The following is a 13,610-nucleotide window of genomic DNA, read 5'->3' on the forward strand; positions in this document are numbered from 1 at the left end:
AGGTCCTCGTTTAGAGCTCGTTCTCCAGCTTCCTTACTATTATCTTGGAATCCAATGGCCAGGTCGTCTGCATAAGCGAATTTTCTCGATTTTGTGTCAGGTATATCCGCCGTATAAAGGTTAAATAGGAGCTTGCACTGAGCCTTGAGGAAAGCCGTTTTTAAGTTTTCTAATGTTACTTCGTGCATCATTTATATATACCTGAAACAGTCTGTTAGTTAGTAGATTGTTTATCAGCTGACAAGTTTTGAGACAGGGTATGATTTTCATCAACTTATAAATAAGGCCCTCTCTCCATAGGCAGCCATAAGGTCTATAAATGTTATAGCAGATTTTTCACGTCTTTTTTCCAGCTTGCTCAATTGGTACAGCTTCCTCAATGGTGTTACATATTCTATTATATAAGAGTCGTTCTAGTAATTTATAACAGCAACTGAGTAAGGCGATAGGCCGGTAACTTTCAGGCAGCTTGTTGTCTTTGCCAGGCTTCTGGATTGCGATAATTTTTGTTCTTTTGAATTCTGGGGGTAGCATAGCTGTAGTCACAATGTCGCTAAAGAATTCTTTGAGCCATTGTCTTGTTTTTGTACCAGTGTGGACTATAAACTCAGGATATATTCCATCGAAACCAGCTGCTTTTCCCGTTTTGGTTTGGTTAAGCGCTTCGTTTATTTTTTTACCATCGATGTATGAGTTTTCTCAGATGGAGCTCGAGAGTTCTCAATTATTCTATTGGCTATCTTATTTGGCTCAATTGTTGATTTGTTTAAGTGTTGTGCTCTGCTTGCTTCGCCCAGTTTGCGGATCAGTCCCCATGCCTTCCTACTGGAACGGGAGAAATCAATATGTTCTACGGTAGACTTCCATTTATTAAGTCTAGTTGAATCCAGTGACTTGAGTAAGTTGTCACCGATTTCGGGATCTTCTGATTTCAAAAATTCGTTATATAGTTTTTGGCTTTCTTCCGTCCAGCCTTGGATGTACTCCTTTCGAAAACCTCGGGGATATGTTTTTTGGCGATAGAGATAACCATTCCTAAAAAACGGTGGTAATTGTTGGCCTTCCGGTCAATGAAGCGAATGCAGGTGTCCAGCTCTTTGGTGTATTCAGGCCAATTTGCTTTGTTAAAATTCCAACGGGATCAACGCCCTTAATCATGGTATAGAATATGAAGTACAGGGCGAGATGATCCTAATCCCAAATTTTTATGTAAATCAATGCAAGCCGAAATTATTATTTTAGGATAAGTAAATTTTTTATATATAGCTCCGACAAGGGTGGTTTTAAGGGTTGAAATATTATGATAGTATATTTTAAAGCATAAAACAATTATAATGTACCTAATAAGAACCAAATGTTGACAATATTAAACTTTAAAATGTTATTTTATGATTTTTTACAATTTGGGGTAGTTTTCACCCTTAAAAAACCAAAAGCGTACAACAGCTCAATGTAGAAAATGAACTAGAGGGTGTAATGAGCATAATCCCAAAGTTTTTTCGAATCGATGCTGGACGAAAAAATTGCGAAGTTTTGCCATTTTTTCAGTTTCGTTTCCTTGAATATTAATATTTTTCAAGATTTTTTGTCTCAGAACATTTATTAAATATGAACATATAACTTTTTAAATATTAATATCTAACTCTTAGAGAGTACAAAAACTATATCTTTTTTCATTTATGCAAGTATACTAATATTGTAGAGGGCGCAAAAATCGAGGTCTCGAGAAATGATGGCGGACAGTTAATCTCAGGATTGGGACATCTGAAAGAAAAAAATCGTACGGTATTTGAAAAAGGAAGGCTTCTTACATGATAATTTACCACAATTTGACCAAAAAATAAAAAATAAATATTTTTAACCACGAAAAACTGAGGAAAAACGGGCGATTTTTTCACATTTTTTTTTCAAAATTCCGTAAAATCTTTTTCCACCTAACTGTAACGAAAGTATACTTTTGCGGACCTGATTGTAGGGAGCATAGTTGTACTTTTCCTCCCTAGGGAGGAAAAGTAAAAGTGACGCCATGGTATTTCATTAATGAAATATAACTTATTGACGCCCTGTACAATATTTATTTTCTATTACGTAAGTATCCATACATTTTAACGTTTATTTATAAAACATCCTGTATTTTGCAGAATGGTCAAAAACAGTAAATTGTTATTTTGATTTAATAATGTTTACATTAATAATTTGACTTATATTTGACAGTTGACAGTTATATTGTGCCTACTTGTTAGTTTTAGTACTAATAAATTTTGTTGGTTAGTTACATAAATAAATTGAATAAAAATGATTATTTTTTTTTCACCTGTCAAATTCTGACGTTTTTGCTTTTTCAGCCAATCACCACGCGTCGTTCTAGCCAGTCATTGAGTGTAATACTGATAAAACAGCCTCTTCCTTGATAAAACAGTCTCTTCCCTGATAAAACTTAAGGTACCCTAAATTTCACATAATACGTACATACCTAATATTTCACAGATGCCCGTATTTACTAATAATACATATTGGTTCACAAAATAATCTTTTCAAATACCACTCGTCCTCTAAATTTTGCTTGATAAATTTTTTCGTTTTCATACTTAAACTTCTTTATTTAGGGTAAAATCACTCAAACAAACCGAAATGGATAAAATCACTCGTCCTTCGGACTCGTGATTTTATAATTCGGTTTGTTTTGGTAATTTTACCAAATAAAGAAGTTTTCGTGAAAACAAAAAAAATTATCGATAAAATTTAGAGGACTCGTGGTATTACCTTTGAGAAAATGACTTGTTATTTGAGGAAGGTGGAAAAACCATATGTATAATATGGGAGTAAAGTGCCTTTTCCTGCCTTGAATGATTATTGCCCTCCGAAACTTCATTCTCGGGAGGAAAAGTAGCACTTTCCTCCCTTGTTATACAAATAGCTATTTCTTGTGGAATTTTTTACTAACGGTGGTAAATTATCACTTAAGAAACCTTACTTTTTCAAATGCTGTACGACTTTTTTTGGTTTCAGAGATCCCAATCATGAGATTAGCTGTCCGCCATCGGAAGCACTTTTTTTCGAGGCCTCGATTTTGGCGCCCTCTACAATATTAGTGTATGTGCATAAATAAAAAAACATATATTCTTTGTACTCTCTAAGAGTTAGACATTAGGATGTAAAAAGTTTTATGTTCATTTTTAGCAAAGGTTCTGAGAAAAAAATCTTAAAATAATGCTTATTTTTGGTCTTCTAAAGTGTACTAGTACAAGGCAAGCTACCGTATGAATAAGCACTTCCTCATCGGCCAGCGATAGTGCAGTTGCTACTTCATTTACCTCTCCTTAACACATATGTTCCAGTCATTCCCAGTATTAGTATACAAATACTTAACTAGAAACTTACAATGCAAAACTAGAAGAAATCACCTGCTGGAAAAAATTACATCAGAACGTAATATGTAAGATGTAGCAAATTTGAATTTGAATTTGTAGTAAAATGGTACTGGTATAGACCTGAGAAAAATGGGGGAATATATAGATAATTGGGCTCGAGTGAATACGAACCTCTTTTTTAAAGAGATGAGACTATACTTTGTTTTTCATAGCCCCATGTACAAAAGCTAGAGGTGTTATGTCTGGTGGTCGAGGGAGCTGCTGGAAAGGACCGTTGTTGGTTGACCACCAAATATCAAATGCCTCGTCTAAAAATTGGTTGACCATTTTGGAACAATGAGGAGAAGCTCAATCGTGCTACCACAATGTCTAACCGTTTAAGTTACCATCATGAAAGTGGAGATAACAAACAATGAAATTGCAGATAAAATTGCCAAAGAAAGCATAGAAATGGGGGATTAGATAAATTGCGAATTAACTACGGATGAACAAATAAACATATCAAAACATAAAATAATGAGAAAATGGTCCTACTTGTGGCAAGAATACACCTTTACAAATTCAACACGTTACACCAGACTAGAAACCAAATTGAGGAAAAAACCTTGGTACAATCAATACGATTACAATCGCAAAAGCATAACCACTATTAGTAGAATGAAGTTTGGTCACGCATGTTATCCAGCACACTTACATAAAATCAAAATACTTGAGAGTGATCTTTGTGAATATTGTAATAAAATTGGTGACCTGGACCACTTCTTTTTTGATTGCCAAAAATATAGGGCTCAATCCAATGAGCTGTTCAGAAAACTTCTACAACTAAACATTGAAAGCCCATATAATATAATGTATCTTCTTGCTTTAGACAGAAAAGAGATTTACGATTGTTTGTTATATTTCGTCAGAATAACAAAAATACAAACTTAACAATACCTTTTGCTGCTACCTTATGTCTTTCCTTAATGTATATGTTACAGTTCAAGTTGATTCTCAGTTAGAGTTGACTCCAACTAGTTGGAGTCAACTCCAACTGAAACGAGCAGTAAAAATTGATTTTAAAAATTTAAATCAACTTTTACTAGTTGGAGTTGACTCTTCCTGGATCGATTCAGTAAATGTTGATTATACGAGAATCTCAAGTGCATTTTTGATGAGTGTGCGTTTCTTTGTTTTGACCGTTTCAACTACTTATTAGTATAGTCTGTAACGTGGCCCCCGTTAGGTAAATTCTGATTCGATGTTTTGCACAAACTTACTCAAAGAAATATGTACATCCGTATAACAATCCTTATAACAAATACACAGGGTGTCACGCGGTACCGCGGTCGAAAAATTGTTTAACCAATTTTTGTTAACCAAATTCACAAAAATAATTTTTATCTACTCTATCTCAAATTATGTAAAGTGTAAAGGTTTTATTGTGTGATAATTGTAAATATAGATAGCAGTGCATGAAGGGTTTAAAGTGTGTCTGAAGTAACAATGTATTTTAAATGGGTTTTACTTTTTCGCACTGTTTTTAGCACACTTTCATATAATTAAACATCCTTAACTTTCGCTTTCGGGAAGAAATCAGACACGCCCTTGAAACGGCAACTGAAATGCTCACAAAACTTCGACCACGGAAGCAAAGATAGATGACAGAAGAAATATTGGATTTAATGGATGAAAGAAGAAAATTAATATTACCATCCTTGATTTGAAATGAAAGGCAGAATTTACAAATCAGTCATCAGACCAATAATTACATACGAGGCAGAAACACAACCCGACACAGAGAGGACAAAAAAATTGCTCGAAACAGTCGAGATGAAAAACCTTCGAAAAATCGATAGTAAGACTCTATGGGACAGAGCTAGAAGTACAGATATACGACGGAGATGCAAGGTGGATAACATTAATAACTGGGTAATAAACAGAAGAATAGAATAGAATGACCACATAAGTCGAATGACAACAAGGGGAAGACCACGAAAACGATGGAACGACAACTTGCTAGAGGCACATTGAAAAAACAGATAAAGTAATGTCTATACAGATAGAAGAAGAAGAAGATTTGTCATTCTACCTGTTATAATTAAGGAGGAGTTATACTCGCTGTCGGACAGATGGTACCAGGCAGTACCGTGGTCGAAAAATTGTTTAATGGTTATTTATGTACCAAGTCCGTAAAGTGGCTCTTTATCGAACGAGTCTGATATTACGAGCAGAGGAAGCGAAGCGAGCAACAGACGCGTTCGATAAAGAGTACTGAGGTGGTGCGTACAAAATTGTATCGTCAATCATAAAAAACATTAACACTTACTTACAACTTTGAGGAATTTTTTTTAATTTTAGACGAAATAAAAAATTCGTATGACAGTAATGACACATGACTTTTGCATGATGGTCGGTTTTGATGTTTAATCGATAGTTATCAATATTGTATACCTACCTAATTACTAAATCTGTAAAGTTTTGATTTATTTTGTATGAATATAATTGCGAAACAATACAGAATTTTACTTTTTGACATAAATTTTATTAATAATAAGATAAATTTTGTAAAATATTTTTCGATCGGATAGCTCAGTGCGACTAGCGGCTAACCCGCACTTCACTTCGCCGTGAGGTACGAGAGTTCAAGCCCAAGCCAGGCCATCGGAAAAATAAAAAGGCTAACGCGTCAGTATAAAATTCTAAATATGAATCTGGCGCTTAGACTGGAATATGCGGGCATCTGATCGACCTATGAGGGAGCAGTACGGCAAGGGATAAGGGGTTGCGGCTCGGTGATACTCCCCCATAGATCCCTACCGAAGGGCGTTGACGCCTAAGAACGGTGTAACGGTGAAATGAGGGCAAATGAGTACAATAATGAATGATTTTAGTGACGTTTGGCGATAAACAATGATTTTAAACAAATTCGCAAAAATAATTTTTTCACTTCGTACAAATTTTTTTAGATCCTTTGGGCCTTACTGTTGTCGAGTTATTAGCGACTTAAAATTTGAAAAACGCCAAAATAACCATTTTCAAGGTTTAATGACTCGGTTAAAGATAATTATTGTGAAAGTCGAGCGAGGTGGAGTAACGGCATAATCGCTGGCTTCATATGCCAGTGCACGTGAGTTCGAGCCCTGCCAAAGAAAAACCATTTTCATTTCCAATAATGACACGAGCCGTCTTACCGTGTCTCGGATAGCACGTTAAGCCGTCGGTCCCCCTGGGCTAGTGTACATCGGACATCGACACTAGTTACTTGAAACAGGGTTAAAGCTGTAATTGGTGCCGCAACTGTCCGAAAGGCAAAAATGCCATACGATATTATATATTATGAAAGTCAGAAACTAAAAAAAATCAAAGATTAAAGCTACCTCTATAAGATCCTGAAGACATTTTTGTCATTATTTCATTAATAAGATATTATTTTTAATTATCAACAATGAGCGCTAAGCGTGTATTGAGGCGGCCGTCAATGTGAGTGCGAGTGAGATTGACCATTGGACGGCCGGAATGGTGCATCTCTTTAGCACTCACCATTGACGGTCGCCTAATACGCACTTAGCGCTCATTGTTAATAATGAAAGATAAAGCTTAGTAATAAAATAGTGACAAAAATTTCTGCTGGATCTTGTAGAGGGGGCTATAAACTTTGATTTGGTCACTTTCTGACTTTCATAATAATGAATTTTAACCGAGTTATTAAGCCTTGAAAATGGCTATTTTCGCATTTTTCAAATTTTAAATCGCGTATAACTCGACAACAATCAATTTTAGAGAAAAATCACAAAATACTTTTTTTTTCCTCAGAATAACTCAAATGATCTAAAAAAATTGTTCGAAGTGAAAAAATTCTTTTTGTGAATTTGTCTAAAAAAAATTGTTTAAACAATTTATCGATCAAGGTACTGCCCGGCACCCAGTAGATTTGTTATAAGGACCTCTTTTTGAGTAAGTTTGTGCAAAAAATTCGAATCGGAGTAATTATTTACCTAACGGGGGCGACGATAGAGCCTAGTAACATTTAATTTCTAGAATCGGCTGTTTGTGTGAATCAGAATCAACTTTTACTAAATGACATTGGGAAGAGTATACTTTTCCTAGTTGGAGTCTACTTTTACTAGTAAATGTTGAATATAAATCTTCATTTTATATTTATAATCAACTTTTACTGAAACCAGCCGTTAGAGTTGACTCCAACTAGTTGGAGTCAACTCCAACTGGATAATCAACTTGAACTGTAACATATATAATATACCTTATCTATCCGAGGCCTACTTTTGATCGTTTATAAAATGCCCTGATCGGCCCCTGGGCGAGAAGAGTGTAATCCTTGTGTTAAATCCTTGTACTCTCTTTTACAAAATTTGTATCTGGCTGTGTGGGTTTTACCTTAAAGCCAAAAAAATGTGGAGATCTGTAATTTGGTTGTCTCTGATAGCACAAAAGACATTTAACTCTCATCGCTCCTGAAAACCTCATAGTTGTGTTAAATGTTAATTTAATTCGCTCCGGTAACGAGAACTGTGCTTATAAAACATTCCGTTCTTTATAAAGTTTTCATAAATGTCGTCTATCTAAGTAGTTTCGGATATATAGATAATAATGTAAGGAAACACAAAGTGTAGTTTGAAGTTAATTATGTCAGTTGTGCTTAAACATCTGATAAACAATGTCCGTCATTACAACCTGGATTACTTAGTAGCTTTCAACTGCTTTATTATAGAACTCTTTTTTTGTTACAGCAAATTTAGCACAACTAACAATTGGATTGATGGGAGCATGGATGTCACCAGTTACAGAACAGATATTATCAACTAATATCGATGTCAATCCTTTGGGCAAACCTGTCACAATTTTACAATTATCATTAATTGGAGCATCGCAACCAGCTGGTTCTGTTATAGGACCGCTACTCATTGCAAAATTTTATGACATATTTGGTAGGAAACCAACTTTACTATGCTTATGTTTAATTATGACATCATCCTTGATATTATTATCATTTTCTTCTACCATATACCTGTACATACCTTTACTCTTCATAGTGGGACTCTGTACCGGTGCATTGAATGTAGGCTTTCCAGTGTATGTGGGTGAAATAACCGAAGACCATAACAGAAGTAGATTTACTTGTTTAGTCCAAACTGGACTTCCGATAGGAATGATGTTAAGTTTTTTAACAGGGCCATACCTCTCAGTAAAATATTACACTCTAATATGTGCTATACCGGTGGCGTTAAATGCTATTTTCTTTGCCACCATCTTACCTGAATCGCCAGTTCAACTTATTAAGTTCAAACTTCTACGCCAAGCACAAGATGTATTAGGACGGCTCAGACAAAAATCGCCAAAGGATGTTGAAATAGAAGTTATCAGAATATACGATGAGTTAGCAATAACTTCAAATAGGAAACAAGGGGGCTGCACCAAAATGCTGTCAGACAAAAGTGCCCGTAATGGTTTCATCGTGGCTATAGTCACGTTTAATATACTTGTATTGAGCGGCAGTCAGTCTATGACAAGTTATTTACAACCCATCTTTGACAAAGCAGAATCTCCCATCCCAAGTAATATTTGTGCTTTATTAGTTACTATAGTTCAAATAATTTGTTACTTTGCTTCATCAGTAATTGTTGAAAAAGTGGGTAAAAGAAACCTTATTCTATTTTCCACCAGTACGTCGATAATTCCATTAACTTTATTTGCATTATATTTCCAGTTAAAATATAGCGGATATAACTTTGTTGAACAATATACTTGGTTTCCTGTTGTTGCACTGGTAGTATTTACCACAGTAAACAACATAGGGCATGGGTCTGTTCCCATAGCTTTTATGAACGATTTGTTTATAAACCAGGTAAAGGCTATCGCGGTTTCTTCGATTGTTTTATCATTCGGAATTCTTAATGCTCTTGTGACGTTCGGTATTCCGCTCATAATGGAAACAGTGGGAATTCAGTGGTGCTTCTGGATTTTTGCTGGAAATTGTGTTTTGGGAACGATATTTGTATATTTCTTGGTACCAGAAACTACCAACAAGAGCATTGCAGAAATACAAGACATTTTAAAAAAATTGATATAACCTAATAATATTTCTTCTATCTTTGGAACACATTATGGTTCAAAGATCTATATTTAAAACTTTGTACGAAACGTGTGGAGCAGAAACACTGACCTTTACCAGAAAAGTAATATATAAAATACAAATCATAGACAAAACAATGGAACTGTCAATATTGAAGATATCTCCCAAAGACGAGAGGTCGGATGACATCACGCGCAACTAGTACAACTACTGTATTCAAGCTGCTCAATAGTACATTATTTGACAGTTTTTGCTGTAAATTTGAAAGAACCGTTTGGATTGACATGAAATTTGGCATACACATAGCTAATAAGTCAAAGAAAAAAAGTGATATTGTGCCGGTATGTGCTTTTGCTCTAAGGGTGAGTTTCACCTTTTGTCGGGGGTGAAAAAATATATGTCTAAAATAAGTTCGGAATTCGATAAACTGACTAATTCTAAACAATTTTTAGTCTATACAGTTTTTTCACTAAGTCAATATTTTTCGAGTTATTTGCGAGTGAATATGTTCATTTTTTAACAAAAGAAACATGTTTTTAGACAATTTTTCGCATATAATTCAAAAAGTTAGTATTTTGTCGAAAAAAACTATTCTTGGCAGAAATATAGCTTGTAAAAAAATGAAAAATACGGTGTATACAGTATACATGAAGTCTCTAGGCCTAGTAGAAGCAGAATTATAGCTAAAGAAAATTTGGTTCATATTCGCCAAATTTCAAATAAATATATTTCAACGTGAAATAACCAAAAAATGAAGCACTGTTTGGAAATAACTCATGACAACTTTTTTAAAGACTAAAAAGCTTTATTTCTTTTTTTATAAAAAAAGACTCTAGTATCAAATGTAAGCAAGTTACGCTCAAAATACAGTTGGTCCCTTTTAATTTGGCAAAAAAATCGGGAAAATTACCCCCTAATTAACAACTTAAATACAATTAATCGTTACCGCTTCACAAGTTGCTTTATTTATATTGTGTTTATATGATCTGTAAGTTTCATTGATTCAACGTGCTTATTAAAAAAAAAATGGTTTTAAAATAAAAATTTTAAAATTTTTAATTTTGAAAAAAATACTTTTTTTTCAAAATAACTTAAAAATTATTAGTAATACCAAAAAATATCAAAGAGTAGTGAAGAATATATTTTGATATATACTTTGAAATATACTGAAATATATAGTTTTGCTTTTCTGGATATTTTAGATTTTTTGTTTTCCTATTAGACCAAAATTGGTTATGATATGGCTGTTCAAAGTTTGCTTACACTCGGGATTAGTGACTCATTCAAGCCATTTTAACTACAGCCTTTTCAAAAATAAGCACTTTGAACAGATGAAACTTGCAGATCGTATAAAGATTAAATAAGCAAAATAACTTGTGAAGCGACAACGATTAACTTTATTTGGGATGTTAATTTGGGGGTGCTTTTCGCGATTATTTTTACCAAAAAATAAAAGGGACCAACAATATTTTGAGCATAACTCACTTTTAATGTTAGAAGTTTAAAAAAATAAACCTTTTTTAAACACTTCAAAAAAGTTGTAATGAGTGTTTCCCAAAAATGTTCCGCTTTTTGGTCATTTTTCGATGGAATATTCGATTTGGAATTTGACGAATAAGAACCTACTTTTCATTAGCTACAACTTTGCTTCTACTGGGTCTACAGACTTTTTATATGCACCATTTTTTTTACTTTTTTATAAGTTATATCTTTGTTAAGAATATTTTTTTCGACAAAATACTTACTTTTTGAGTTATTTGCGAAAAACCGTCTAAAAACGTGGTTATTTTGTTGAAAAATTAATATATTCATTCGCAAATAACTCGAAAAGTATTGACTTAGTGAAGAAACTCTATAGAAGAAAAATTGCTTAGAATTAGTCAGTTTATCGAATTCCGAACTTATTTTGGACATATATTTTTTCACCCCCGAGAAGGGGTGAAATTCACCCCCAGGGCAAAAGCACATACCGGCACAATATCACTTTTTTTCTTTGACTTATTAGTTATGTGTATGCCAAATTCCATGTCAATTCTAAGAGGTGCTTTAAAATTTAGAGATTTTGCAATATTTTACCGTTAAAGAACTGTTGCAAGTAGTATTAGTCTAATTTTATGTTTGTCCAGTAATAACAGTATTTATTCGTACTTTGCTGATAGAGTAGTTTTACATATTTTAATTCAGATAGTCGTTCAGATAGCCAAACGGGACTGGAGGTCGCTTGCACAACACTTTACTGTGATGTATGTGAGTTCAAATCTTGGCCCGGTGAACGGAAAAACAAAAGGCTACACAGCAGTTTAAAATTCTAAATGAATCTAAGGCTTTAGTTCCGGTTTATAGTGAAGCGGTGAGCGTTGTGGATAGCGGTAAGAGGCGCGTAGATAGAGATTCTGATGTTGTAACTAGCAATAAGTAATTGATAGTGAAGCGTCGAGGACCGCGTCGAGAAGTGAGCGAAACGTTTAAAAATTATATTTCACTGAACAGAATTTAATGTTTATACTCTAAAATTAACAATAAAGTTAATACTCCATGTGGTGAGACAGCTCCCGTCTGAAAAAATTTCTGATTCGGATTCCTATTCAAAAATGTCCCCTTGAAACAAATCTGAAAGGTACCGGGCGGAATTTTTGGGCAGAAATTGTTTAAAGAATTTTTTTAAACAAATACAGAAGATCACGTTTTTTGACCCGAAAAATATTTTTTTAGGTTTTTTGATTACTTCTAAACAAAGGTGTCTTGTAATTTTTCTAAAAAAAATTGATAGTTTTAGAGTTTAGGCGATTTCAAATCTGAAAATGCGAAAATACGCGTTTTCAAGGCTTAAAAACTCATATTTAGGTTAGTATTTTTGAGGTTGCCAAGCACTTAAATTGTAGTTTAAACATTAATTTTAAAGACTATGAAGAGTGATCACCTTAATTTAAACCGTCGTTTTTTAATTGTTAAATATGCTGATCTATCCAATATTTTTTTCCAATATTCTAAATAAAATAGGTTGTTTTTATTTTTCGAAAAAGTTAATAATTTTAAAGTTATAAGCGATTTAAAATCCGAAAAATACGAAAATACGCATTTTCGGATTTTAAATCGCTTATAACTGTAAAACTATTAACTTTTGAGAAAAATGTCAAGAACCTATTTTATTTAGAATGTTCGAAAGAATCTAAAAAATTTATTTTTCAGGGGAAAATAGGAGATTTTTGAAATAGAGCGCGCCGCACCGGCAAAAAAATCGGATGCACACGCATAATTGAGAATTAAATAACAACGGTGTAAATTGAAGTTAGACACGATCAGTCTGCAGAATCTTGAAACTGAATGTTCATACTAAAATTTAAGTACTTGGCTACCTCAAAAATACTAATTTAAATATAAGTTTTTAAGCCTTTAAAATTCGTATTTTCGCATTTTTCAGATTTTACATCGCTTATAACTCGAAAACTATCAATTTTTGAAAAAAATCACAAGATACCTTTCTTATTTATAATGACCCAAACAACCTAAAAAATTATTTTTTGTGTTAAAAAAAGGTGATCTTTTGTATTTGTTTAAAAAAACTCGACACTATCCTGAGTATATAGTATATAGTATCCTGAGTATATAGTATCGTGACGCTATCCACTATCCACTATTCCGACACTATCCTGACACTATCTCCAGAGCATTACTATGAATGGGTGCAATAATTCAAGCGTGTTTGTTCACATAGAGGGCAATCTCTATTTAAACCGCTACCATTGTATAACTAGACCATTGTGTAGATAAACAATGCCGCTACGCTATGCTCTATGCTCACTGCTCTAAAAACTCAGCTGACTGGAATACGTCGGTGTCTGATCGGTCTATGGGGGAGCAGTAAGCAAGGGATAAGGGCTTGCTGCTCAGTGATACTCCTCCATAAATCCCTACTGGAAGGACCTGGACGAATGATTATCGTTGTGTATATTCTAAATCCTAGAGGAACTGTTTTCATCTCTTTTACTTACCTCATTGTCTTGTGTTGGAACTTGGAAATTTTATACATGTTGATCTTTGTAAAATAGTTCAGTATGTTAACTAAATCTTTGCAGGCGGCTTTGTTCTTTACAATATTATTTTAACGACCTACAACTTGTTTACGTAATACGTTTGTCAGTTAAGATCTAAAGCAAAATCATTAA

The 13,610-nt window shown here is 33.8% G+C and overlaps 1 protein-coding gene across 1 annotated transcript in view; it reads left to right on the forward strand.

Moving 5' to 3' along the window:
- The window catches only part of LOC114332137 (facilitated trehalose transporter Tret1-like), a 60,872-nt gene extending 51,112 nt beyond the window's left edge, over nucleotides 1-9,760 (forward strand). The window contains exon 3 of the mRNA XM_028281873.2: nucleotides 8,102-9,760. Within this exon, the coding sequence (XP_028137674.2) occupies nucleotides 8,102-9,441 (1,340 nt within the window). The 3' untranslated portion in view covers nucleotides 9,442-9,760. The remainder of the gene's footprint in view (nucleotides 1-8,101) is intronic.
- Nucleotides 9,761-13,610: the final 3,850 nt, after the last annotated feature.

This window comes from Diabrotica virgifera, chromosome 2 (assembly GCF_917563875.1).
Source record: "Diabrotica virgifera virgifera chromosome 2, PGI_DIABVI_V3a".
Lineage (NCBI taxonomy): Eukaryota > Metazoa > Arthropoda > Insecta > Coleoptera > Chrysomelidae > Diabrotica > Diabrotica virgifera.